Source organism: Ahaetulla prasina, chromosome 2 (assembly GCF_028640845.1).
Source record: "Ahaetulla prasina isolate Xishuangbanna chromosome 2, ASM2864084v1, whole genome shotgun sequence".
NCBI lineage: Eukaryota > Metazoa > Chordata > Lepidosauria > Squamata > Colubridae > Ahaetulla > Ahaetulla prasina.
In genome coordinates, this window is record NC_080540.1 from 101,747,053 (window position 1) to 101,774,698 (window position 27,646).

The window sequence follows — 27,646 nt, forward strand, 5'->3', positions numbered from 1 at the left end:
AATCTGAAAATACCTGAAAAAAAATGATTTCAAAAATCATTAAGAAATGATTTGGACCTCATGTAAGTGTGAGTGCAACACATTCCTGGAGTGGTTTTTTCCTGCTTTAATGAATAAGCAGCTTGTAGTTCTTCAGTCATCAGTGTGAGTCTGAAAACCCCCCCACCTATTTCATTAAATTAGATTAAGAGACTGGTTAAGAAGTAGATTATTAAACAGAACTATGTCTCTTTTTCCCCAAACTCATGGAATAGTCATTAGCAAGATTTCAAAAACTTCTTCCTAATCATTTCTCAAGTGACCACTGCAGTACTAAATAACAAACATATGTAGTAGATTTGTTCATTTAGAACAGGGCTGTCAAACTCGCAGCCCGCGGGCCAAATGGGTCATGTACTGGCCACGCCCACTGCCAGTTTAGCAAAGGAGGGGGGAAAGTCCTGATACATCATGTGACGCCTCCATGATGCTGCGAGTTCGACACCCCTGATTTAGAATAAACAAAATATAACATTTGCTTGAGAACAAGTATCTCTCTTCTCTCAAGCTCAATTTCACTAACTTGATAGTCCTGAGAAAATAAATATTGGATTGTGTTGTAAGACACTAACAAAACGTTATTTTTTAGACAACAAACCTATCTTAAAAAACAAATAATTGCTTATCTTTTTAAGGAAAAAATGAAAGGATTTTGTTTTCTTAAGGGTGGCCGTTGTCTGGAGTGGTTGCAATGAAACCATATTAGCCTAAAGACAATTTAATTCCAATGGACATAATGTAACCCTTGACCACAAATAACAATTAAGCATGGTATATATAGACAAATATTCTTATTTTTATTGGTATTTCTTTCTCTCAGAAAGCTTTGCAACTATGAGATTTTGAAGAGACTTTTTAGGGAGAAATTGTTTTTTTCTGAGTATGATTGACAATTTAATATTTATTCACTGGGTCACTCACTCACTTGGAACAGGTCTCCTCTGTAGCCTTCTGGTGATGACCCCTCTGGTCGCTGGCTTGTTTACTCACCCAGATCGGCCCTCCTCTGCAGCCTCCTGGTGTGTCTAGTGCCTCCTATGGTCACTGGCTTGCTCACTTACCCAGATCAGCTCTCCTCTGCAGCCTCCTGGTATATCTGGTGCCCCCTCTGGTCACTGTCCTTGCCTGGCTCAGCTCTCCTTTTACATTGTTGGATTACAACTCTGATCATCTCCAAGCGTTGGCAATGGAGGTTGGGATGAGGAGAGTTGGAATCCCAAGGTTATCTGGAGAGCTATAAGTTCCACCCTTTATTTGCAGGAAACGCACAAAGTCATGTCTTATTTGTTCTATACAGTAGCTGCTATCCTGAGTGCAATTTGCAACAAGCTGAGCTCTTTGCTCATAAATAAATGGGAAACTAAAAGAACCTATTGTTCCTTGAGACAGCTTTTCATGGGTTGCCATTAGATTTCTTTTTCACTGAATAGAAACAGAGATAGAGTGGGCAGCAGCAGGAGTCTTCCAAATATGGCATTTGTCTGCCACACTAACTCAAATGGACAAAGATCACCAATGGTCTCCAAAGGTTAAAAGCTTTTTCCTTTCCAACTTTCTGCTGAATCTAATTTTGTAAAGATAAAACAGCACCCAAAAAAAGGAGAAAAACCTCCAATGCCTTTTACTTTAATTCAAGGATGCTGGTAAGAATAAAGAATATGACTCTATGATTGTTTCAAGGCAACCCTCCAGGAGGCCTAGGAACAAAGCACAAAGAGTTGGGCCCTAACAGCTCCTTGTGTTTTGTTGCATATGTTTGAGGAAGATATAGTTGAAGGATAGTCAACCTGGTGACAGCAGAAGCTTTGGAAAAGCAAAGTGCAATGTAAGGTAACCAACACTAATCAAGGCCTTAGATCTCTGATCAGACACAAATGAGACAGCTGTTTGCACTTTAGGATTATGAGCTCATCTTTAGATCCACGGTCTCCTGGTTTGTTAAGGTTACCTAGGGGTATCACATGAATGAGTTCTAGTGGGTGTAAATTCTTCTTTGAGTTAGAGAGTTTGTTTCATTACTTCTTAAAGAGACCTTTGTACATATCCTCCTCAAGAAGTCATCAGTGACCCCATTGTACCAGGCAATTTTCATTTAGTAACTAACCTCCCATTTGTAAGAATGTGACTGAAATAGTAGATAGAAAATAATTTCAGTGGCCCCTGGATAAAGTGGATTATCTGGAGACTTTTCATAAAGATTTAGACCCAGGTATGGGGAAGAAGTGGCATTGGTCAGATTTTTGCCTATGGAGATTCTCAGTCATCCAGGTCATGGTTGTCCCAAAAGTGCTTTTTCAGAAGAAGCTTCTTGGATGAGAAGTGAAGCATCTTTAAAGAAAAAAAAAACCCAGAATGTCCAGTTGGCTCTTGAAAAAGCACCTTTGGGTCAGACTTTTGGATGACATGGGCAGGATGAGGGTTCTATACCCATTCTTGATCTATTGTGAAAATGTAACAATCAACACTCTGGAGTCAGAAGGAGCTAACTCTGGCACACTACAGGATATACAAGATACAGAATTCTGGAAACCTGGCCTGGGGCAATTTGAGGGAGAATATGGTATCTGACTACGAGTACTAGGAGCTATAAGTACTGGCTTATTTACAGTGGTGGGATTCAGGCAGTTCGCACCACTTTGAGGGGAACCGGTTGTTAACTTTCTGAGCAGTTTGGCAAACTGGTTGTTGGAAGAAATCATTAGGGCAGAGAACTGGTTGTTAAATTACTTGAATTTCACCACTGCTTATTTAGCTCCAGCATTACACTTCTTGGACACACACATGTGGTGATTGACTTAATACTTGTAGTCAGTTACCACATAAGTGTGACCAAGTATGATGCTGGAGCTAAATAGGTCAATGACAATTTGGGTTGCAGTAACAAAGTCATTGCTTCTAGATCATAGAAAATATTTTTGTTGCATTCTGTTTTGGCAGCAATTCACTTGAAATTCTGTGTCCAAGTTTAAACAATTTTATCTTCAAAGAGACATGGAGAAGTGGAAGTTGGATCAAACAGAGCTACCATAATAGAGGCCCTAAAAGAATGAAAGGAGCTGACCATGATGGCACATCATCAGTATCATGTTTACCCTACAAAACAGAAGGCTAAGGAGACATAAAGTAGCAGCCTAGAAATTTCTAAAAAAAACTATTTTCTAAAAAATGGGCCTGTTTTTTTCTGAAACAGAACAAAAGACAGGCTGGCAATTGGTGACTAAAAGAAAAAAAAATCAGGCTGAATATTACAAGAAACCAGATATTAAAAGCTACTAAACAGTGAAAGTCTGCCTAAAACTATAATAAATGTCTTATTGCAGACAAACATCAATAAGAGATGGTTTAATGGATATTAGCTATGAACAGAAGGCTTGACAAGAAAAATTGTGAGAATCCTTCAACTTATAGATTCTATTATTCTAATATATTCTAGTCTATAACCTTCAGGAATTAAAGTTGTGGCCAGTTTGTTATTCCTCCAAATATTTGCTAAGGAGTCATTTTTTTCCGCTGTTTGCCTATAATTTCTAAACAACTCATTTTAGAACTCAGTTTGACATGTCAGTTTTATGGGTGTTACACATTTTACAAAAGAAGTTTATAGAATATCAATAGATTACTTGAAGGGCAAACATTATGAATATTATGAAGGATTTTAAAATCAAATTGCACATCTTTTATTAGAGAAATAGATGTAAAAATATTTATTATTCCATTAGTCACTCTTTAATAATTGATTTTCAGCAAACATAAACTGGGAAGCAAGCCCTACAATTAATGAAAGAATGTTACTAATGTAAATATATTGAAAATGATTTGAATTGAGAATTAAGTTTATGAACTATTATTTCAGTTTAATATCTGTGCTATTAGGGGAAAAAAGCTACTTTTAGTTTCTAGAACAGAACAAATATCGAGTATGCATGACCAAATTAATGAATATAGTTCCATTCAGATATCCCAGGTGCTAAAACAATGTTATTTTGAATTTAAAATAATTGAATGTTATATTCTATAAAGATACCCTTGCATTTTAAGTTTAAGCCCAGGATTAAATTGCAAACAAGCATGTAATTGACAATCTTCTTCAACTGTTAATCACTACTGATTTTGATAGTGTGTTGACACTCCTGTGATTTCCAAGGCCAGACTATTATGGGTACAAGTAATATGTTCAACTCACCTCATGGGGCCATATACCATACAACTGAGGCTCACCACAATAGTAATACCTACTATGAGGAAGATCTCAATCCCTTTCAACTTTGTCCTCTGGCAAACTATTTTGATAGCCATCCCTCTCAAGAGGCAGAATGCACAGAAGCCGCTACACAGAGGACATTTTGAGAAGATTGTGAGGGCAGCTGGGCCTTAGAAAAGCTATTTGTTGAGCTGTAGACATATTGGTATTATCCTTCAGACAGCAAAAGGTCATTCTTTTCAAACATGAAGGATTGAACATATCCACTTGGAGAAAGGATTGAAAAAAGGGATGCATTGGGAATTAGTTATGAAAGGCAACCTGGAGTTCTTTGAAATCTAAAACATCAATAACATAATGATATCAACTAACTAGGCAATATATTTTTTATATAAAGGAGAATATCTTTACAGTAACCCAAACAAGTCAAATAGTAAACTCTATCTCTGGAGTCAGAAAGATTCCAGCTTAATATGATTCGTCTTACTCACTGTTTATATTTCATCTAATAGTCTCTTTGAGACAAAAAGAAACAATAAAATAAAAACTATTAAGAAACCAATTTCAATAAATACAGGAAAGGTTCAGGGAGATAAAAAAAATGCCATGTTTCATAAAAGTGTAGCTATTATGGAACAAAAATGAATCTATTATCAATTAAACAAACAAACAAACAGAAATCAAATCTGTATTATCTCCAAAAAGATTCCAGTATTCTGATCAATTATCCTATTCAGTCTCTTCTGGATTCTAAATAATACAGGCAGCCACATAAATTGCTTAATTTTTCTGTAACTTTTTAAAATATACGTTGGTGCATCAGATCTAGCACAAGCAATTTTGGGACTGTCAAAATCTTCCTAGCTGATTGTTTTAAGTAGAGTATCTGTTTTGATGCTTCCCTGTCAGAAATTATTCATGATTTCACAGTTGTCATTCATTTCTGGCCTGATCACTTAAATGGACTGTCTCTTCTGCATCTTCCTATGTTATAGAACATTATTCTATGTTCTTTTTTCATGTCGAGCAGGAAGGTTATCTATAGGAGGGGAATATTATATTGAGCCATGATTATAGGCAGATCCTCACTTACTCAAATTTAGACCCATTGTCACCTATCCAGGAAGTCAATATTCCTCCTGATAACCCTCTATCAAACAAACAGATGTTAGTTCCTTAGCAATCTAAAGACTCGAAAAGACTAAGTTGATATTGACTGTCCTATGGTTAAACAAAGGTGAGAGACACATTTCAGCTTATTTTAATGGGCTAACAACAGAGCAACTCAAACAACACAGTAAAATAATCTATTTCAAATACTGAATGGTCTATTATAAGATGAAACTCTAGGCCTAAGACTCGTATTGCAACCAATCTGTAATATTTAACAGATACAATTCTTCTATATCAACATTAAGTTAGATGCTGCAGTTAGAGCACTACTAGTAGATAGTGGAGCTTTAGTCAGCTTAGATGGCCCAGGAGTTGGGATTTTGTCTATGGTGTGAAAGCACTCTGCTTATGAACAGAAGTTTGCTCTTTGGCAAGAATTATACCAGAGACCATTAGATAGAATTTTGAAGAACAGCTTTTTACACAGAACACCAGAATTCTAGAGTCACTTTCTCTCAGCCCCAAGAAGGAATTATAAACCACTTCTAAAAAACCTTGCCAACAAAACTGCAGGGACAGTCAGCACAACTGAATTGAAGAAGGAAAAAAAAGAAAGAAATCTGGTTAGTTGAGCTTGTTTATTTGATTTATATAATCACCCATCTCACAAACACGATTCTAGGCAGTATACAATAAAAAGTTAAAACATCTATGAAGAAACCAGTTAAAACAGATAAAAAATAAGTTGAATGAACCAGCATCCCACACACAGTGCTACAATTTTATGGGATCCCCATTTCCATGGGATCCCCAAGCCTGTTGAAAGAACTGTTTTCAGGGAGTTCCTAAATGCCAATAGGGTCAGGCCCAGGGGTGAAATGCTCCCGTTTCAGACCGGATCGCCCGATTTGGTAGCGATGGCAGCGGGTGGTTCGGAGAACCGGTAACAAAAATCCCTGCCCCCCACCCATGCCCAGCTGAGCTGCACGATCATCAGAGGGTTTGTTTTTTTTACTTTTAAAAGCAATTTTTCTTCAGCCGAAAAAATCCTTTTAAAAGTTTAAAAAAAAAGCCTCTGATGAGGTTCTGACGATCAGCTGGGATCATCAGAACACTTTAAAGGCATTTTTTCTACAACCTCTTCGGCCGAAGAGGTTGTAGAAAAAATGCTTTTAAAAGTAAAAAAAAAAAAAAAAGTTGGCCATGCCCACCTAGTCACATTAACTCCCAAGCCATGCCCACAGAACCAGTAGTAACAAATTTTACATTTCACCCCTGGTCAGGCCTACTTTCATCACGGGGAACTGGGGGGAGAGGGGAGGAGGCAATGATGTTCCAAAGGGCAGATTCTGTGAAAAGGCCCACCTCCCAGGCACCATTAGATGGAATTCTTCAGCAGATGGGAGCCATACACACACTCCTCCTGCTGGACATGATGGATGAGTAGAAGTATCCAGGGAAAGGTAGTCCCTCAAAGAACCTGATCCAATGCCATGTAGGGCTTTAAAGATCAAAGCCAGCACCTTGAATTGAACGGGAAGCAAGCCAGTAACTAAGGCCGCACATAGTCAACTAAGGTTGAGTATGTGCCATTCTAGGGACATGCATAACTTCCCTTTTACAGCAGTTGATGCTTTTGGATTCTGTTCAAGAGCAGCCTCATATACAGTACATTACAATTGTCCATTTGGAAGGTGACCTGAGCATGAGTAACTGCAAGTAGAGCCTCATGATCCAGGGCACAACTAGCATAAAATCCCTCCTATCACGATTGGCACCTGCTCTATGAGCAGGAGTCATGAGTTCAGTAGGACTCCAAATTGCACACCAGATCTGATTGGGTCAGTGGAACTCCAGTATTAAAGTCCCAGATCCAGAAGGTCCTAAAACCCAAAGCTACTTAGCCTTAACAGGTCCAGTTGAAGCCTGCTGTTTCCCATCCAGACGCCACATTTATACCCATCATTTGTATGTAGTTATTTACTGTTTGTTGGCTATTATTTCTGGACCTTGTTTCCATGGCAATTAAAATAGTTCCTGACCATCTTCTCTATGGCACACTTTTACGAACTTGAATCCCAAGATATCTTCTTTTAGTTTTTTCTCCATCCCAAGTTCTTTTAGCCTGTCCTCACAAAGCATGTCATCTCTCTATATCAATTTTCTTGCCCTCCTCTGAACTTATTCTAACTTGTCAATCTTTCTGGAAATGCAATACCCAGAATCATTCACTATGTTCCAGGTGTGATAGATTAGATGGGAGTAACAACTTCAAATATTTTTGGTATAATGCTTCTTTTAATATAGCCCATTAGCCCTTCTAGCACTGGCTGGTGCACATCTTGCTATTCATGAAGCACCTGCTAACTGGTAAGTTACCATAATTGACAAACAATAACATAAAAAAACTTTTGATTCTATAATAATGCATTTTTACATCCATTTAACAAAATAATTCTTAACAACTTCCTTGGGGGCTCAACACTACTTCTATTATGTTCTAGATAATATATTGATGTATGTGTGTATTTTTAGGTGGGAGTTTTGTTGGTCTTCAGCATTTCAATAAACTGTAAGAGCAGCCTTCATATTTCAATCCTGCCTTTGTAATAATTGCAATGCATATTCATTTTCATCTTTTTGCTTTCCCCCTATGTGAATGTTTCGTTCACATACAGAAAAATGAGGGCAAAATTCAAACACAGCGGGAAAGAAGGATTGTCTCCATTGTTGCTTAATATTCATATTGTTGGGAACATCCATCCTGCTTTCAACATGTTTAATAAGAGAGGAAAAAGTGTAGGGAAGCAGCAGGCAGTGGGCACACTTTTTGGGTCCATTAGCCAGCTGTCCAACAGCTGTTCAAATGGTTAGACCATCTCATTGCTGAAAGAAATTAAAAATGACCCAATGGAACTGCTGTGCTTGGGAAACATAAATTCACTCCAGCTCACTCCAGCAATCTTCATTATAAAACTGCAGGTTGGAAAGCTGTATGTTGAAACAATATCTCTATTTCTCCAGAACTTAATTTTATTTAATCAAAACTTAAGTAATTTGAAACTCAAATATTTATCTAAGCATCACCCAGATCTCTATTTGATGTTGATAACATTTATTTAATGCAATTAATTTGCTGGTTCTGGGTGGATATATTAACTACCTCTTGGCACTTCAGCTACTTGATGTACCAATAGTGAAAAAATATGTTGAATATACTGTGTTTCCCCGAAAATAAGACCGTGTCTTATATATTTTTTGAACCCCGAAATAAGCGCTTGGCCTTATTTTCGGGGAGGTCTTATTATTTTGGGGTGCATGGAGCAAGACAGGGCTCCTCTTGCTGTCTTACCTGATTTCCAGCTCTGTCTACCTAACCCTAACCAGAGGAAACAGCAGGGACCAGCTGTGCATGCACTTAAATATTTTTTTTTTAATTTTTTTTTTGTTTACATTTATACCCCGCCCTTCTCCGAAGACTCAGGGCGGCTTACAGTGTATATTTTCAGGGAGGGCTTATTTTTTGGGAGGGGTTATTTTAGCACATGTGCTTAAAAGGTCGATTGGGCTTATTATCCAGGGGTGTCTTATTTTCAGGGAAACAGGGTATGTAGATGTGTCAATGCTTATTATAAGCCTGATATCCTCACTAGTCTACAAGAAATTTTAAGATCCATTAGAATCTTATGACCTTGACCTCTATGTACTTTTATCAAATACATTTCATACTTCAAACAGACTTTTTAGTTATAATAGGATTCCTCAACTTAATCTTCTATTTCATCCAACTGTACTTCAAATGAACTAATTAAATACTATCACTGAAGTTATACAATACAAAAATGGTTTGCCATTCTATATTCAGATAGATGCTATTAAAAAAAAACCTAAGCATTTACAAATTTAGGTACCCTGTAATGTTTTGCAATGGTTCACATTTTGGATTGCTGTATTGGCAATCCAAAATATATTAATTTATTTATTTATTACTTATTTATTTTATTTATTATTTAAACTTATATACCGCCCTATCTCCCAAAGGACTCAGGGCGGTTTACAGGCATATAAAAAACATCAATATACAAATTAAAATAATCATTAAAAGACTTATTCTAATGCCAATAATTAATAATACCAATTTTTAAAAATAGAAATATAAATATTAAAATCAATTTAAAACCCCTCTAAATTTAAAAGTCTAAGCCAGTCCTGCACAGATGAATAAATGAGTCTTGAGCTCGCGACGGAAGGTTCGAAGATCTGGAAGTTGACGGAGTCCTGGGGGGAGTTCGTTCCAGAGGGTGGGAGCCCCCACAGAGAAGGCCCTTCCCCTGGGCGTCGCCAGACGACACTGCCTAGCTGACGGCACCCTGAGGAGTCCCTCTCTGTGAGAGCGCACGGGTCGGTGAGAGGTATCTGGTCGCAGTAGACGGTCCCGTAGATAACCCGGCCCTATGCCATGGAGCGCTTTAAAGGTGGTCACCAAAACCTTGAAGCGCACCCGGAAGGCCACAGGTAGCCAGTGCAGCCTGCGCAGGATGGGTGTTATGCGGGAGCCACGAGGGGCTCCATCTATCACCCGCAGCCGCATTCTGGACTAACTGTAGCCTCCGGATGCCCTTCAAGGGAAGCCCCATGTAGAGAGCGTTGCAGTAATCCAGGCGAGACGTCACGAGAGCGTGAGTGACCGTGCATAGGGCCTCCCGGTCCAGAAAGGGGCGCAACTGGCGCACCAGGCGTACCTGGTAGAACGCTCTCCTGGAGACGGCCGTCAAGTGATCTTCTAGAGACAGCCGTTCATCCAGGAGGACGCTGTTGCGCACCCTCTCCATCGGGGCCAATGACTCGCCACCGATGGTCAGCCGCGGATTTAGCTGACTGTACCGGGATGCCGGCATCCACAGCCACTCTGTCTTGGAGGGATTGAGCTTGAGCCTGTTTCTCCCCATCCAGACCCGTACGGCCTCCAGACACCGGGACAGCACTTCGATGGCTTCATTGGGGTGGTCCGGTGTGGAAAAGTACAGCTGGGTGTCATCCGCATACAGCTGGTACCTCACACCGAACCCACTGATGATCTCACCCAGCGGCTTCATGTAGATGTTGAACAGAAGGGGCGAGAGGATCGATCCCTGCGGCACCCCACAAGTGAGGCGCCTCGGGACCGACCTCTGCCCCCCTGTCAACACCGACTGCGACCGGTCGGAGAGATAGGAGGAGAACCACCGATAAACGGTGCCTCCCACTCCCAATCCCTCCAACCGGCGCAGCAGGATACCATGGTCGATGGTATCAAAAGCCGCTGAGAGGTCTAATAGGACCAGGGCAGAGGAACAACCCCTATCCCTGGCCCTCCAGAGATCATCCACCAACGCGACCAAAGCCGTCTCCGTGCTGTAACCGGGCCGGAAACCGGACTGGAACGGGTCTAGATAGACAGTTTCATCCAGGTGCAAGGGAAACTGATATGCCACCATACTCTCTACAACCTTCGCGCGAGCGGGTTGGAGACCGGACGATAATTACCTAAAACAGCCGGGTCCAGGGAAGGCTTCTTGAGGAGGGGCCTCACCACCGCCTCTTTCAAGGCGGCCGGAAAGACTCCCTCCAACAAGGAAGCGCTCGTAATCGCCTGGAGCCAGCCTCGTGTCACCTCCTGCGTGGCCAGCACCAACCAGGAGGGGCACGGGTCCAGTAAACACATGGTGGCATTCAGCCTCCCCAACAGCCTGTCCATGTCCTCGGGAGCGACAGGGTCAAACTCATCCCATAAAATGTCACCAAGACCGCCCTCGGTCGTCTCACCCGTATCACCGCAATCTTGGTCCAAACCATCCCGAAGCTGAACGATTTTATCGTATAGATAACCGTTAAACTCCTCAGCACGTCCCTGCAATGGGTCATCCCGCTCCCCCTGGTGTAGGAGGGAGCGGGTCACCCGAAACAGGGCGGCTGGGCGGTTATCTGCCGATGCAATGAGGGAGGAGGCGTAGCTACGCCTCGCTTCCCTCAATGCCACTAGGTAAGCCCTAGTATAGGACTTCACTAGTGTCCGATCAGCTTCTGAACGGCTGGACCTCCAGGAACTCTCTAGGCGTCTTCTCCGGCGCTTCATCCCTCTCAGCTCCTCGGAGAACCAAGGAGCCGGTTGGGACCTGCGCCGGGTCAGAGGCCGCAAAGGCACGACACGGTCTAAGGCCCCCGCCGCGGCCCGTTCCCAGGCCGCAACAAGTTCCTCAGCCGAGCCGTGAGCCAGACCCTCAGGAAATGGCCCAAGCTCCGTCCGGAACCCCTCCGGGTCCATCAGGCGCCTGGGACGGAACCAACGTATCGGCTCCGTCTCCCTGCGGTGGTGAATGGCGGTCAGAAAGTCCAGACGAAGGAGAGAGTGATCTGACCATGACAAAGGTTCAGTGACTATTTCCTTTAAGTCCAGATCTCTCGACCACTGACCAGAGACAAAAATCAGGTCCAGAGTGCCACCCCCAATGTGAGTAGGGCCATCAACTACTTGGGTCAGGTCCAAGGCCGTCATGGAAGCCATGAACTCCCGAGCTGCTGTTGATGACGAGCCGGAAGATGGCAAGTTAAAGTCCCCCATGACTAAAAGTCTGGGGGTCTCAACTGCCACCCCGGCCAGCACCTCCAGGAGCTCGGGCAGGGCAGCTGTCACGCAGCAAGGAGCCAGGTACGCGACCAGCAAGCCCATCTGACACCTATGACCCCATCTCACCAAGAGGGATTCGCACCCGGCAATCTGAGGTACAGTGGTCTCCCTCGGCTCCAGACTCTCTCTAATCACAACCGCCACCCCCCCACCCCTACCCTGGGCCCCCCGCTGGTGGGATGCACGGGAGCCCGGGGGGGACATCTCCACAAGGGCACGCCCCTTCTGCACCCAACCAGGTCTCCATGCGCCCATAAGGTCCGCGGCGCCCCTGGATAAGATCATGAATTAGGGGCCTTATTACACGGACCGTGCGTTGCACAGCATCAGCCAAGGCCCAGGCTCTGGGAGTCTTGACCATCTGGGAAACGGGAGAAGTCTGGGGCTCGGGCGCGGTCGCCTTCAAACATCGAGCGCCCCACAGAACGATATGGGCCCCACTTCCGCCATATCTGCCTCCCACTTACCGTGCAAATAGGACCACCCTCAACCAACGGAACACAAACCCCCCCGTGACCTCCGAACCTATTAACTTACCGCCGCGAGCACTCGCAAGGACTGGACCCCCCCCCAACGGGTTTCCCCCAACACCCGTCCTTACCCTCCCACCCCTTAAAAATGCCCTGTCTAAAAAACCCCAAAGGCTCCTCCTCTTCGCGTGCCACCTCTGTGGGTCCCAAGACCCGTCATAGAGGCCGGCCTTCGGTAATGTAACAGGCCGTTCCCGCGAGGCGGGGGCACCTCGCAGGTGCAAGAGTTCAGTTCTAGAGTAGCGCATACAGTACAGTAAAAAGTCAGCGGAAGATAGATCGTCCCAGGTTGGCAGAGATGTTAACAGGGATGCTGTAGAATTTGTGTATGTTTACGATTTTGTACTATAGCAGAATAATTTTGTACTATAGCAGAATAATTAATATTTTTAAAAAACTAAATTCTTATTCTTAGATATTCTTTATGTGATCATATACCGTTTTCTCCAAAATAACACATCCCCTGATAATAAGCCCAATCGGGCTTTGGAGCGCATGCACTAAAATAAGCCTCCCCTGAAAATAAGCCCTCCCTGAAAGTATTTTCGGTATATAAGATGCACCTTTTTACCCCCAAAAAGAAGGTGAAAATCTGGGTGCGTCTTATACTCCTAATGTAGCCCTGCCCACCCATCAGCCACCACCCTATGGACATTTTCGACCTCCGTGTGTCGCATTTTCGGGCGGTTCCAGGCAGAGGGGATCTGGGTCGGGGCACAGCCTGAGGAACGAGCCTCTTCGGGATGGTCTGGGGGCAGGGGAATCTGCCCGGCAGCTTCAGCAAACAAAGCAGGCCCCATGGTTCGCAGCTGGTTCCCCCTCTGACTGCCCAGCGGGCAGCTCAGGGCAGACAATGGCCCCAATGACTTTTTTAAAAAAATTTATATCCCGCCCTTCTCCGAAGACTCAGGGCGGCTTACATTGTGTAAGGCAATAATCTCATCCATTTGTATATTATATACAAAGTCAACTTGTATTGCCCCCCCCAACAATCTGGGTCCTCATTTTACCTACCTTATAAAGGATGGAAGGCTGAGTCAACCTTGGACCTAGTGGGACTTGAACCTGCATTAATTGTAATTGCAGGCAGCTGTGTTAATAACAGACTGCATTAGCCTGTTGAGCCACAAGAGGCCCTTCACTCCCCAGCAATGTGAGGAGCTGCTGCTGCCTAAGCCCTCTCCGCACCTGGGAGCCCCTAAAGCGAAACGTCCCTCCTTTCCAACACTGCTGCCCATTGGCCCAATGCAATTCGCAGAGCCACGTTTCAGGCGGCGGCCGTTTTCCCTCCAATGTGCTTTTGTGAACCAGGGAGGAAAGCATTTTCAGGTGGCAGCACCAGCCGCACAGTGTCCTTTTGGATTTAGGGAGGAAAGTGCTTTCCTGGAAGACGCTGGCTTTGGCTCTTTTCTCAGTGAAAGCCCTCTGCAAGGACTGCATGGAGGAGAGGTGCCGGGTGCTGTGGCTGAAGAGCCAGCTTAGTGAGTATACAAAGCCATCTGCAACCTCCTCAAAACAGCTTGATGGGGGAGTTCTTATCCGGGTCAGTCGGGGCGGAGGGGGCAGAGGGCCAAAGCATCAGCACCCTCAGTTCTTCTGCCTCTCCTCCTCCAAAACCGATCATGGCGCGTACAGTTAAGAGTGTGCATCTTTCCCCTTCCCCCCTCACCTGTCAGCCTGGGTCCTCCCCCGTTTCTCTTGTAGAAGTAGTCAGCCACATCCTCTGAGACCCACTAGACGGTGATTTTATTCGGGTGCAGTTTGCCCCTCCCCTTCAAATGACCAATCAACCCCCCCACCCCCATTCCCTGCTATGTTAAGCAAAGTATTTTCCTCCCCAAATCCAAATGCATGCTGTGCGGCTGGCACTGCCACCTGAAAATGCTTCCCTCACTGGATCACCAAAGCACGTTGGAGGGAAACCGGCCGCCACCTGAAACGTGGCTCTGCGAATTGCATTGGGCCAATGGGCAGCGGTGCTGGAAAGGAGGGACATTTCGCTTTACGGACTCCCAGATGCGGAGAGGGCTTAGGTGGCAGCGGCAGCCCCTCACATTGCTGGGGAGTGAAGTCATTGGGGCCATTGTCTGCCCCGAGCTGCCCGCTGGGTGGCCAGAGGGGGAACCAGCTGTAAACCGTGGGGCCTGCCTTGTTCGCCAAAGCCGCTGGGCAGATTCCCCTGCCCCCAGACCATCCCAAAGAGGTTCATTCCTCAGGCTGTGCCCCGACCCTCCCTGTACAGCATGTGAAGGGTCTCTTCGGGGAAAGCGAGTAGTCCCTGCAGATCTCAGGAGCACCCTGATAAGTTTTCCGGAAAAGAACTTCTCAGTAATCGATGCCCTCTTTCCCAGCCGAGTCTCTGAGACACCTCTCGTTTGCAGGAGGAGGAGAGGAGGAGGAGGGCAGCATAAAGCAGCGCCACCTTAAATGCTGGTAAGGCAGAGGTAGAATTCTTTTTTTCTTGTTTTCTCCCCCAAAATTAAGGTGCATCTTATACTCCAGTGTGTCTTATACACCGAAAAATATGGTAAATGCATGCGCAGCCAGTTCCCACCATTTCCTCTGGTTTCCTCCATGCGCCCCAAAATAATAAGACCTCCCCAAAAATAAGGCCAAGCGCTTATTTTGGGATTCAAAAAGATATAAGACAGGGTCTTATTTTCGGGGAAATATGGTAGTATAAATTCATATCAACTCTTAATTCTCTCAGTTTTCATGAAATATATTCTGTCAAGAAAAAGTATGCATATTAAAATACAGGAAAAACTTATTCCTTTTTGCTAGTAAGCTTTTCCTTAGAACTAAAGGTCTGGGAATTATTTTTCAAATGGATGGTTTCTTATAAATATTTACATCTTTGAAATCAGAGAACAACTACACTGTGATGCATTTTTCAAAATAATATTTCTTTTCTCCCTGCTCGTTCTGGAGCACATACTGTTCAAATTATGTCATTCCATGTATGCTACTTAGGGGAGACTGCAAATCTTTTTCTTCTCTTCAACAATCTTTTCTTCTTCATTAAAACAACCCACAGGGTTAACTTCAGTAAAATATAAGGTTGGAAATAAGGATGTAGTGCTATGTATCAACTTAGATATACGGAGACTTTAGTTCCTGAAAAAAAAACAGCAATAAATATATTGTAAAAATATTAAATACAAAGCAATCAAGAGTCATTTGCTCTCTTTCCTAGAGCCCTGGATTGATTGATTGATTGACTGACTGACTGACTGACTGACTGACTGACTGATTGATTGAATTTCTATTTTGCATCAACCAACTTCAGAACAACTCACTTAAATATGTCTGGGAGAGAGTTACATATATATGTATGTATGTATATATGTATGTATGTATGTATTAATCTTCTCATCGTTCCCATCACCCATCTCTTTCCACTTATGACTGTATGACTGTAACTTTGTTGCTGGCAATCCTTATGATTTATATTGATATATTGACCATCATTTGTGTTGCAAATGTTGTACCTTAATAAATGTATCTTTTCTTTTATGTACACTGAGAGCATATGCACCAAGACAAATTCCTTGTGTGTCCAATCACACTTGGCCAATAAAAAATTCTATTCTATTCTATTCTATTCTATTCTATTCTATTCTATTCTATTCTATTCTATTCTATTCTATTCTATTCTATGTATGTACTGTTTAGAAAACAATGCTATAGCAAGAAATATAAAAGACTATTTATGTGGCAAAATCTGCTATTAGAATTTAGCCAAATGTTTCAAGTGCTAGTCCAGGTACAAGCAAAACCTAGTATGGCTCTAGTAAGGCCTTGGAATGAGAAGCTTTACCATGCAGGGGGACACAAAGGAAGCACCAGTCTTACTTTTTGTGGCTGCTTCAGGCTAACTCTATAATACGAGTCATACAGAACTTGTGAAAATTCTTGTACAAGAAGAATTCAAGTATTAGATTATTCAAATAGGCTCCGAATCAAATGGGTTATAAAACCTTTGAACTTTCTTGGTTAATTATTGCATTGAATAAAACAGTTCATCTGCACACTCACATTTTTCATTATAAAACAGGCCCTCCAAACTGGTCTTGCAAAAGCCGCTCCATGATTGAAATACTCTGTAAAAAAAAAAATCACAGACTAGATCATTTTGAAATCTAAATATTTTACAAATAACCTATGCCAGAGGTGTCCAAACTTGGCAACTTTAAGACTTGTGGACTTCAACTCCCAGAATTCCTGAGCCAGTAGGCTGAGGAATTCTGGGAGTTGAAGTCCACAAGTCTTAAAGTTGCCAAGTTTGGACACCCCTGACCTATGCATATTCCAGTGTCACCCCAAATCTAACACAATTAGAGTCACCCTTTGGAGTCCTACTGCACTGAACCTCTTACAAGTTTCATTGATAAACTGCTAACTTTCAGGATAAAATCACAAGAGTCCTCAGAGATGTAGACAAACCACAGGGCATTCTATAAATTCTATCCGTAGCATACAATTTTGGGAAAGATGCTCTCAAGTAAAAATCTATATAGAAAACTAGGCATTAAAACAAGTTGCAGGTTCCTAAAGAAGTTTCTCTTTTAGATTCTTAACATTTCGTGAATAAACTGCTTGGGCTTTTGGCTAGTAATTTGGAATGTTTTTCTGGTCACAACCTGCAGACATTTCAGGATGTTTATATATTATTATATTATATATTTAAATATATAATATGTATACTTCAGATATTTTCTTTTTTTAATTCTGTGAAAATAATAATATATTATTTGTTTGCACTGATTTATCAGCTTTCTTATAACTGGAACCTAGAGCTCTAGCTTCTTGCAATTTTGACCAGTGTACCAATCGGAATTTGGTAGTTTGATTCTAGTATTTACTGTATTCTGTTTGTTTTCAGATATGGATGTTGGTGGTTGTAGTTAAAGGCTCTACACTAATTGGGACCTTTTTGTTCTCTGGTAAAGGAGAAACATCTGTATATGTAATAAAGAACTGGCAGCTCAAACAGTGCAGTACACATCAAATCGCCTTTTCATAACAGAATTTGGAAATTATGATTATCGTGCCAACTATGGATCAGTTACAAACCAATAACCCAAATGATCCACATTTTAAAAATTCAGAATGGCTTGCAAAATGCTTCTTTATAAACTTTAAATATTGGAACTTACAGCTCCTTTTTCTGTTTTCATCATCTCCACAGGAAGTGAGAACTGACTAATACAGCTCATCCATCTAAATTAAGTTTGCCACCATTTACTAAATACAGCACGAATTGACAAATGTGAGAACTCTTGAGTTTTGCACTGGGAATCTTAACATGTTATTTATTGAATCAATTATGTTCACAGTGTGAAAGCTGCTTTCCCTTTCTTCCTCATAGCATTGCTGCTTCTAATATAGGGGTTAGGAAAGAAGAGGAAAAAAAGGAATATATAAATGACTAATGATCAATTGCAAGTAATATATGACTGAAAGAATGGTACTGCCCAATAAATATATTCTTTACAATTGAGGTTCTAATACTTGTCATTTTAATTTTATCAGCTAAGCTGATCTTTTTGTTTGTTATATGCAAATGTAGACAATTGAACTTGACTGATCTCTGTAGTGAAAAATTTTCTTCTATAGATAAGTATGGGCTTCCTTTACCTTGCTAGGCCTCACATAAAGTGAATTAATATAAAATGAGAGAAAGCTGTATTTCATATTAGCTTCAATGCGTTATAATATCTGCTGCATCATGTGACTTTGCTCTGACTCTTTTAAGGTTGCACCAGGTGCCATCCAGTGCATCCATGTACTTCTGCCTGCAAATACTTTTGACCTCTCATTTGTCTTGTTTTGCTTATACCACTATTATTATAGACAGGGGTGAAAATGGAAACATCTGAAAGAAAAAGGTGAACCATCTGCAAGTAAGATGTATGTCAAGTAACCACTGAAATAAAGTTTGAGTACATCTGGCAGCATCCCAGAATAAGCCTCACCAGATGAGTTTAAAAAAAAGTTATCAAATAAAAAGAAATATAAAAAGATCTCAGAAGCATCATTTCATCTCATTATGTTCTATCTACACAATCTTTTTCCAGTTCTGACAATTATCCCAAGAACTCCAAAATAAGCCAGGATCAATTATTTACATTATTCAAAAGTGCCAGGGGTTCTCAATTTTTCTTCTAATCAATTTTATAATGTACCAAAGTGTCTGTTTGTGAATGAATCTACATACTCAATCTTATAACTAGATTCTGGGAAGATACCATGACAAAACAACCAGCATCGTATAGCCACTTTTGCTGCTAACTAAATATCTCAGGGATAATTTATGATTAGTTGGATTAGCTGAAAATGAGGCACTTATATGAATAACTCTACTTCAAGAGCTCACCCAAGCTCTGCCTTAATAAAAACTTCAAATAAATACAATATAGGCAGCCCGTGACCTATTGTATTAGTCTAAACAAATACATATATCGGAATGTCTTCTGTACCAATACTTGTTTTGACATATTTTAATATAAAGCAACTAGAATATTGTATATAACAGAAGAAAACGCATTATATGTCAAGAACCTGGGAATTAAATTTAAAAAAGAAAGCACTTACCCTTCTGACTCCTTGATTTAAAAAGGATTGTGCAAAAATTTCCAGTAAGCAATTCAACAAGCCAGTCCCTTTTACTGTTATATTTCCTTTCTGAACAAACTCTGTCCTACAAAATAAAAACATAACTGAATTGGACCATTGTCTACAATGCCTAGTATGCCTGGAGTAGGGTTAGGGTTAGGGTTATCCTAACCCTAACCCTAACCCTAACCCTTCATGTATAAGATAGGACTAGAAAAATCCACTAATAAAAAATCAATTCACCCACACTTGCTAATGACAAAAAGAATGAGTCAAATATGCAAATAGAAAAAGGTTTCATATATTTTGATTGTCATGGCTGTCATGGTCATTATGAATTCCAAACCAATGTGTTAAACCAGGGGTCGGCAACCTTAAACACTCAAAGAGCTACAAAGGTCCTAACCAAAAGCCCCCATTTAGTTCTGGAGCTGACCGGAAGTCCGGTTCCCCCATCATAGTCTCATCCTAGCGTGATGTCCTTTTCCTTCTGCTGACCAGAAGTCCAGTTCCCCCACCATAGAATCTCCTCCTAGCGGGGCGTCCTTTTTCCTCTACCTGTCCTAATCAAAAGCCCTATTGATTGTGGAGCCGACCAACAACAGGGAGTCGCAGCAGAGGGATGAAAGAGCCACATGTGGCTCCAGGTTGCTGACCCCTGTGTTAAACTGTTCTTAGAAGAAAAACAATAATAATAATTATGAGGTTAAAGCTTAGAAAATATTCAAAATCATCTCTTCAAGGTCATATATCACATACTATGTAAGTGTGGGGTTTTTGGCTGTGGTTTTATTTCTAGTTCATTAAAGTTTCACATCTTCCTTATATCTTCATGATGCAAATATAATATATAACATGCAACGTAAGTGCTATAGTGCTATAGTGTTTTAGAATGAATATGTAAATAACATATTCTACTTTAAAATTTGTTAAAATGATTATTAATGAAAATGTTGAGATCATTTGCTCTAACTCAGCCCTAAAAACAGGGGTGCATATAATATGGATTGCAAATGTTTTTGCTGTAGTAATATGACAGCACTGTGTTTTCTAATTGCATTAATAATCATGTCTTAAATACATGTATGAGCCAAAGAAACTGCAGACAGCCATTTCCCTCTTCCCCAACCCTCATCAGTAATTATCTCTTTCAAAGCTGGAAGAACTAAAATATCCATATGAAAGAAAGAGAACTATCAAATTTCTCCATTCCCAATCGAAAAGCAACAAGGCTGCAATCCACTGCTTATCTTCCTCAGAAGAAATTCGACTGAACATTATTCATTTGTCTTTTAAACCAGCTTGCACTGGTGATTGTGAAAGGCAGGTCCAGATAATATCTATTGATATATCATCAAGTTGTTTGATCGAGGAGTTGAACTCAACTTGACAGCACCGAACTATCTGTGCTACTTATTAAATTTTAAACTAGACTGTTAAGGTTAAGAGGAAAAAGAAAGGGAGGAGTAGCTTTACTTTGCCAGATTGCTAAGCAACAATCCCTGACACAGACTGCTTTAGGTATTTGATAAAGTGATATAATCATAACTATGAATGTGTATCAGAAAGCAAAGTATGTCTATAGTAAACATTCAAGGTTATTTTGAGCCATGATTCTATAAAATACACCAGAAATATGCATACATGCATGAAAAAGGTGGAGCTATGCAAATTATGCAAGTCCCCCCCCCAGTAATTGCTTTATTGCATTATACCATGTGAAAATCACATTATTAAATATAGATAGTTGTTGTCACAGTGGTTTTTATGCAACATAAACTAGAAATTGTTACCATCCTGATGGTTTAGATAAATCAAACATATAAAGAGAAAAAAGTTTTTGTCAATGTTCAATATAATTTCTAAAATGTAAAAAAACAAAGTTGCTTGAATTGTACAATTAAAATGGCATTGATATTGCATTGTTAGACAATTCCATTCCAAAGTTTCTATCTATGAGCTTAATGCTTAATAATAATTTCTCCAGTTATTTACTATATATATATATATATATATATATATATAAATATATTTATATATATATATATATATATATATATATATATATATAGGTCTTTGCTTGTTCGGTTTTCTCCGTGTAAAATTGGAAATGTCTTGGCAACGTTTGACGAAGTCTCATTCGTCATCTTCAGGCTTCAGCTTCGTGCTTCTGGGAGCAATGTGTGATCGCAGCTGTTTCTTCCTTTTAACTGCTAGTGGGGGTTTGAAACCCCTCCAATCCATACATGCAGCAGACTGACACCCACTATGAAGATGTAGCACCACCACAAAGCCAAACAACAGCTATGCAGCTCACCAACTCAAATCCCCCTTCAACACAGACTAAATTGAGCACAACCAAGCCCCCACCCAAACAGGACACACCCCCAGCCAATCAGAGCACAGCCAAGCTCCCACCCAATCAGTTCAAACCCCCACTAGCAGTTAAAAGGAAGAAACAGCTGCGATCACACATTGCTCCCAGAAGCACGAAGCTGAAGCCTGAAGATGACGAATGAGACTTCGTCGAAACGTTGCCAAGACATTTCCAATTTTACACGGGAGAAAACCCGAACAAGCAAAGACCTACATACAAACACCCGTGAAAACCTCAGAAAACAAATATATATATATATATATATATATATATATATATATATATATATATATATATATATATATATATATATATATATATATATATATATATATATATTAAAAAAGATAAAACAGAAGCTGATATTTTATTTCCAACTTCCTTCTTCTTTATACTGTGTCCAATCTGCAGTATTTATAAATATTTAGATTCCTTCAGAAAGTATGAAGTTATTGTTTCTCAGACCCACGTCCCCAGCATCAAAATTAAGGCTAATTCACAATTTCATTGCACTACATGGCTATGCCTTTGAAATCAGAGTGTGTGTAATATACTACAGAAAATTGCAGAGGCACTACTGTAGACACAAATGTTTACATCTAAATAGCACTCTAAATGAGAATGCAAAAATTTCTGAAGTGCACTTCTCATTCTTGACATTGTTTTCCTGAAGCTCCCAAAATTGGCAGCTACTTTGGTTACTGGCACAGCTGGTGTAATTCAGAGCCGTAGATTGAACAAGGTCTGGAATATGCAACAGAATGGCTGGCCTGTTTGTATTAACAAAGCATTTATTGCAGGAACCGCCAGTTTTTGTGCTGGTTATCACTTATACACGATCATTGCACAACCCTCTGTTGTTTTTTAATTTAATAGTGAAATATAGAAATCTACCACACCAACAAGGGGGGAAAAGTATTCTATGAAATAAAGAAAACTTGGATATATTATAATAAATAAATCAAAACTGACCAAAAAAAGAGAAACCAATAAATGCATGGAGAGGGGAGGAAAAGATCTGTAGAATTAATTCTTAAGCTTATCATCAATTCTAGACCATATAGAAACATTTTGTTACCAAAAATTGCTATCAACCTGCCTTCCATTGAGGACCTGTATACTGCATGAATCAAAAAGAGGGCTGTGAAAATATTTACATCCTGGACATAAACTGTTTCAACTCCTACCCTCAAAACGACTCTATAGAGCACTGCACACCAAAACAACTAGACACAAGAACAGTTTTTTCTCAAAGGCCATTACTCTGCCTCAAATAATTCCCTCAACACTGTCAAACTATTTACTACATCTGCACTACTATTAATCTTCTCATCATTCCCACCATCCATCTCCTTCCACTTATAACTGTAACTTTGTTGCTTGTATCCTTACAATTTATACTGATATTGTTTCCTGATTGCTTATTTGTAGCCTATGACTATCATTAAGTATTGTAAGTGTTGTACCTTGATGAAGGTATCTTTTCTTTTATGTACACTGAGAGCATATGCACCAAGACAAATTCCTTGTGTGTCCAATCACACTTGGCCAATAAAAAATTCTATTCTATCTATTCTATTCTACAGAAACATTTTGTTTTATCTTTTCATCTTCATTTTTAGAACAGAGGCTTTTCCAAATTCCATAATTATTTATTACACAAGTTTACATGCCTGCCCAACTTACACACAGGTGACTCCAGACAGCTTACATTTAAAAAAATCCACAACATAAAAACTAATCTTAAAAAAGCTCGTCTTTGGCAGCAGCAACACAATCGGATCAACATTTGATTGGCTTCATCTTCATTCATGGTCCTCAAATCCACGGACAAAAACACATTTTCAGGGCCTTTGAGTGCTCCAGTAAATACGAAATAATCTTTTCTGGAGAAATATTTTCTGATTATTTTTTTTATTTTTAAATCATAACACACACACACACACACACACACACACGTGTGTGTGTGTGTGTGTGTGTGTGTGTGTGTGTGTGTGTGTGTGTTTCTTAATACCTGGACCCAATGATATTCCAAACCTAAGTCCTTCAAATTCTTCATTCTACAATTCAGATACTAAAGCTAACTTTCATTTTAACTTTCAAATTCCTTATAACATTGAATTGTTAGTCCGTGTTCAAGTATCAGAACTCTTACAGATCCTTAAGAGACTGTTACAGCACCCAAGATGTACTATTATTTAATAAATGTTTCAGTTATAGATATTGCTGTGCAATTATAGGCAAGTCATTTTCAACACATAATATCAAGATGTTTAAGACAACTGCTAGAAATCAAGATTTAAATTGCTGAATCCAATCATTCCAATAAATCACCATCCCTGTTATTTTCAAATGAAGATGATAACAACAACAACAACAACAACAACGAGTTGGAAGTAACCTTGGAGGTCTTCTAGTCCAACCCCCTGCCAAGGCAGGAAACCCTATACCACTACAGACAAATGGTTATCCAACATTTTCTTAAAAACTTCCAGTGTTGGAGCATTCACAACTTCTGCAAGCAAGTTGTTCTACTGATTAATTGTTCTGTCAGAAAATTTCTCCTTAGTTCTAAGTTGCTTCTCTCCTTGATTAGTTTTCACCCATTGCTTCTTGTTCTACCCTCAGATGCTTTGGAGAATAGTTTGACTCCCTCTTCTTTGTGGCAACCCCTGAGATATTGGAACACTGCTTTCATGTCTCCCCTAGTCCTTCTTTTCATTAAACTAGACATACCCAGTTCCTGCAACCGTTCTTCATGTTTTAGCCTCCAGTCCCCTAATCATCTTCTTTTTTTTTTGATATTCCTCAACATTAATTTCTCATGTGTTTTGGAATGAAAAAGTAACCTCTTGCCCATTAATAACTAAACATGTCTGCACCTAAGAAGCTCAAAGATCTGTGTACACCATTTGACAGCATGAAAAGAAAATAGAACTGCATTTTAGAATCAGTACTGCTCAATATATAGGCTCCACGTTCACAAAATTTTGAAATAAATTAAATCAGTTAACATTTTTAGCATTCAGAGCTATAACAATAGAAAACCAAATTACATTTCTTGGTCCCTTTTTGTTACTATTAGCAAGCAGAAATTAAATGAGTTTAGAAAGCTTAGAGCTGCAACATTCAGTTTGACTTTTTAAACCCAAATCCTCCTCCTGAGGATTAGAATAAGATGTCCAGAAATCCCTTTTCCCCAGATCAAGGATCAAGGATTAATTTTTCACATATTTCTACATGAAAAGCTCTGGGAAGTAGACAGCAAACTAACGTTGCCATTTTACCTTCTCGTTTTCTATGATTATTAGGGAAAAAAACATACTTTGCAATGTACACTATGGCAAAGAATGTCAGCATAAATTAAAAAGGAAGAAATGATCCTGCTGTAATTTCAAACTGTACTTTTCAGGTATTGTCAAAAGAATCCTAGAATACTTTAAAAGTTAGGTATGTGAGAAAAATTCATAGTGCTATAAACTTTTTCAAGATGTAATGGTCTTCAGGAATTCTGTGATGACATTATAAGAGCTTTATTCATTTGGTAAACATTGATTCTGGATATTTTCACACCATTTTTTCATAAAATATCCAGTCCCCTTGCTTTCTATTATCTTATATTATTCAGTTCACTCAATATTCAGCCTATTTTTTCTAATGAATTACGTTTTTGTGAACTTATCTCTTAAGTTACTTTTTCAACAATACTGCCATGCAAAGTTTTCATTTTTTTATTTATTTATTGCCAAAGACTTCTGCCATGACTAGAATTTAAATATAGGAGCAGAAATGACTAAAGATGGATAGAAAGACTTCAAAATAAGCTAACTAGCCATAGCAAAGAACATTCATTATTCATGGAAGGTATCTCTCCCACTAAGTCTTATTTAGACAACCCATATCCAGTTGGGTCATCATTGCAGAGATATTCCTTACCTAAACATAGGAATGTTAATTGTTGGACAAAAAATCAGTGGAAGTGGAGCAATTTCCAACTTCCTGCCAGCTCTTTCTTGAATCCCCTTGAAAAAGACAGCAGGGAGCATCAAAAGCCTTCCTTCCTTCCTCCCTCTCTCCCTCCTTCTCTTTCCCTCCCACTCTGTTCCTTCCTTCCCTCCCTCCTTCCTTCCTTCCTTCCTTCCTTCCTTCATTCCTTCCTTCCTTCCTTCCTTCCTTCCTTCCTTCCTTCCTTCCTTCCTCTTTCCCTTCCTCTATTACTGCCACAATTGATTTTAAACTCCCTGCTAGTTTCCCCATTGACTGTGAAAAGTTGTCAGGAAGCATTGGAAATGCCGATCACATGACAGCAGCTGACCATTGTAATGTGGCTATGCTGAAGAAGCCAGAAGTTTGCCAAATTTCAAGATGGGATTTTGGATGCATTCTGTAAGTTAGTTCACCTGAAGTACCTTGGCTGAAAAACTGTTGCACTAGGAGGCACAGTTTTGCCAAATTGAAGGTTACAAATCAGATTTGTGAGCCGCCTGAAAACACCTGCTTGGCTACTGCATTGGAAAAAAAAGGTAAAACAGATAAGTATTTTATCTGATCCAGAAAGCTTTTCCTTTGTTTTATTGTCAATATAAACTAAAGAGATGAGCCTACATTTGGCTGTAAGTGATATCTAAGGTTAAAAGATGAGAAGACAAGGTAACACTCAAACTGCAAATTGAAGGTAAACTTGATGGATCATTTGCTGTCTTTTCTGAATCAACAGCATTAGCAGATTATTCATTTATTCCCCATTCACAGTGTATCAATTGTGCATTAGCCTATGTGATTTTATCATCAGGAAAAAAGATGATTAGTTAGTGGTTGGGAAGCTCCAAAGAAATAAATGCACCAGACTATAAAGAGCAGGTCCGTGATATGAAATATGTCAGTTTACTGTTTCATACAAGGGAATTTTTCCTGAGGTCTATCAGCAGTCATATTGCATAGCTTTTGTGGACCATTCTGCTGAAACCTTTGATAATACTTTATACTCCCCCTTTCCAAATTAAATCCTAGGATTACATCAGAGTTTACACAGAATCTTTAGAAATTCCCCTTATTTTGAGGAACCATGGGTTCTGTTTATACAATCTACCAAAACGTTTATCCTTGACTCATCCTGCTAGGCCAACTGGCATTTGAAAAGATTCTCCCAACTATTGAAATGAAATTTCAGAATCATTGCCATTATCATTTGAAGCTCTGATTAATGTTAAGAGTCCAACAGGAATTAGAATATAGGTATGTTTTAGCGGAAAACAATTAAAAGATAAAACCCTTCACTATTTCAATTATGTTAACCCAGGATGAAAATCATATCCTTCTCCTGGGAACCTAAATGTCCCTCTCACTTCAGAATAAGAAGCTGATCATTATACTTTTGTAATGGACTTGTTGTTTCTAAGACTTACTTTCATGTAAGATTCCCAACAGATTTGCTCTCTTTTTCATCCTCTACAACTCCAATCTTTAAAAGTGGGCCACAAAAAAATAATGCAGACAAAGTTATGAGGACTGCTTTCTTTTCATACTAAAATCAAAAGCATGTCCTTCTCACCCAACACTTTTTTAACCCAATTAATTCTAACCAACTGACTAAAAATATCCCTGCATACAACTTTCCATAGATTCAAACCACAAGAAAATGGGTCTCAGTCCACATGAACAAAATGGCACCTCTTTTGTGTGTGTCCATGTAATACGGCTAAGTGACTATTATTTGCTGTACATTCTAATTATCTACTAAATTCATTTCTTGCAGAAAACAGAGCTCATATAAAAATACCTGTCAAAAGAAATCCACATATCTTTTACTTCGACCAACATTAATTTTTTTTATAATAGATTAACTTTGGGCCGGCTACTATTATACTACATTTTTATTTCATGGGCCTTTTTAAAAAAATTTATTGCAGTGAACCAGTTGTTTATAATATGCAAGACAATTTTTAAGCTCCACACAGTCTTCTTTTATACCACAATTGTCTGGATGCTACTCCGGTTTTTATCAATGGTTCATTACTTTTGCTTATTTTTCCAGAACAACTGCAAAACAGCTCAAAAATAAAACCAAGTTTGCTTTCATTTGAAGAAAGCAAAGATTAAAC

At 39.8% G+C, this 27,646-nt stretch overlaps 1 protein-coding gene across 4 annotated transcripts in view; it reads right to left on the minus strand.

The window, feature by feature from the left end:
- Positions 1-27,646, minus strand: part of PRELID2 (PRELI domain containing 2) — a 62,922-nt gene that overhangs the window by 458 nt on the left and 34,818 nt on the right. For 2 of the 4 annotated variants that reach the window (XM_058169044.1, XM_058169042.1), the window contains exons 5-7: positions 19,148-19,253; positions 16,589-16,653; positions 14,755-15,667 (exon numbers count right to left, since the gene is read on the minus strand). In XM_058169044.1, the coding sequence (XP_058025027.1) occupies positions 16,597-16,653; positions 19,148-19,253 (163 nt within the window). In that variant the 3' untranslated portion in view covers positions 14,755-15,667; positions 16,589-16,596. Of the gene's footprint in view, positions 1-13; positions 10,834-14,754; positions 15,668-16,588; positions 16,654-19,147; positions 19,254-27,646 lie in introns of those variants that run through there. The other 2 variants (XM_058169043.1, XR_009153445.1) reach the window with 2 other exon arrangements.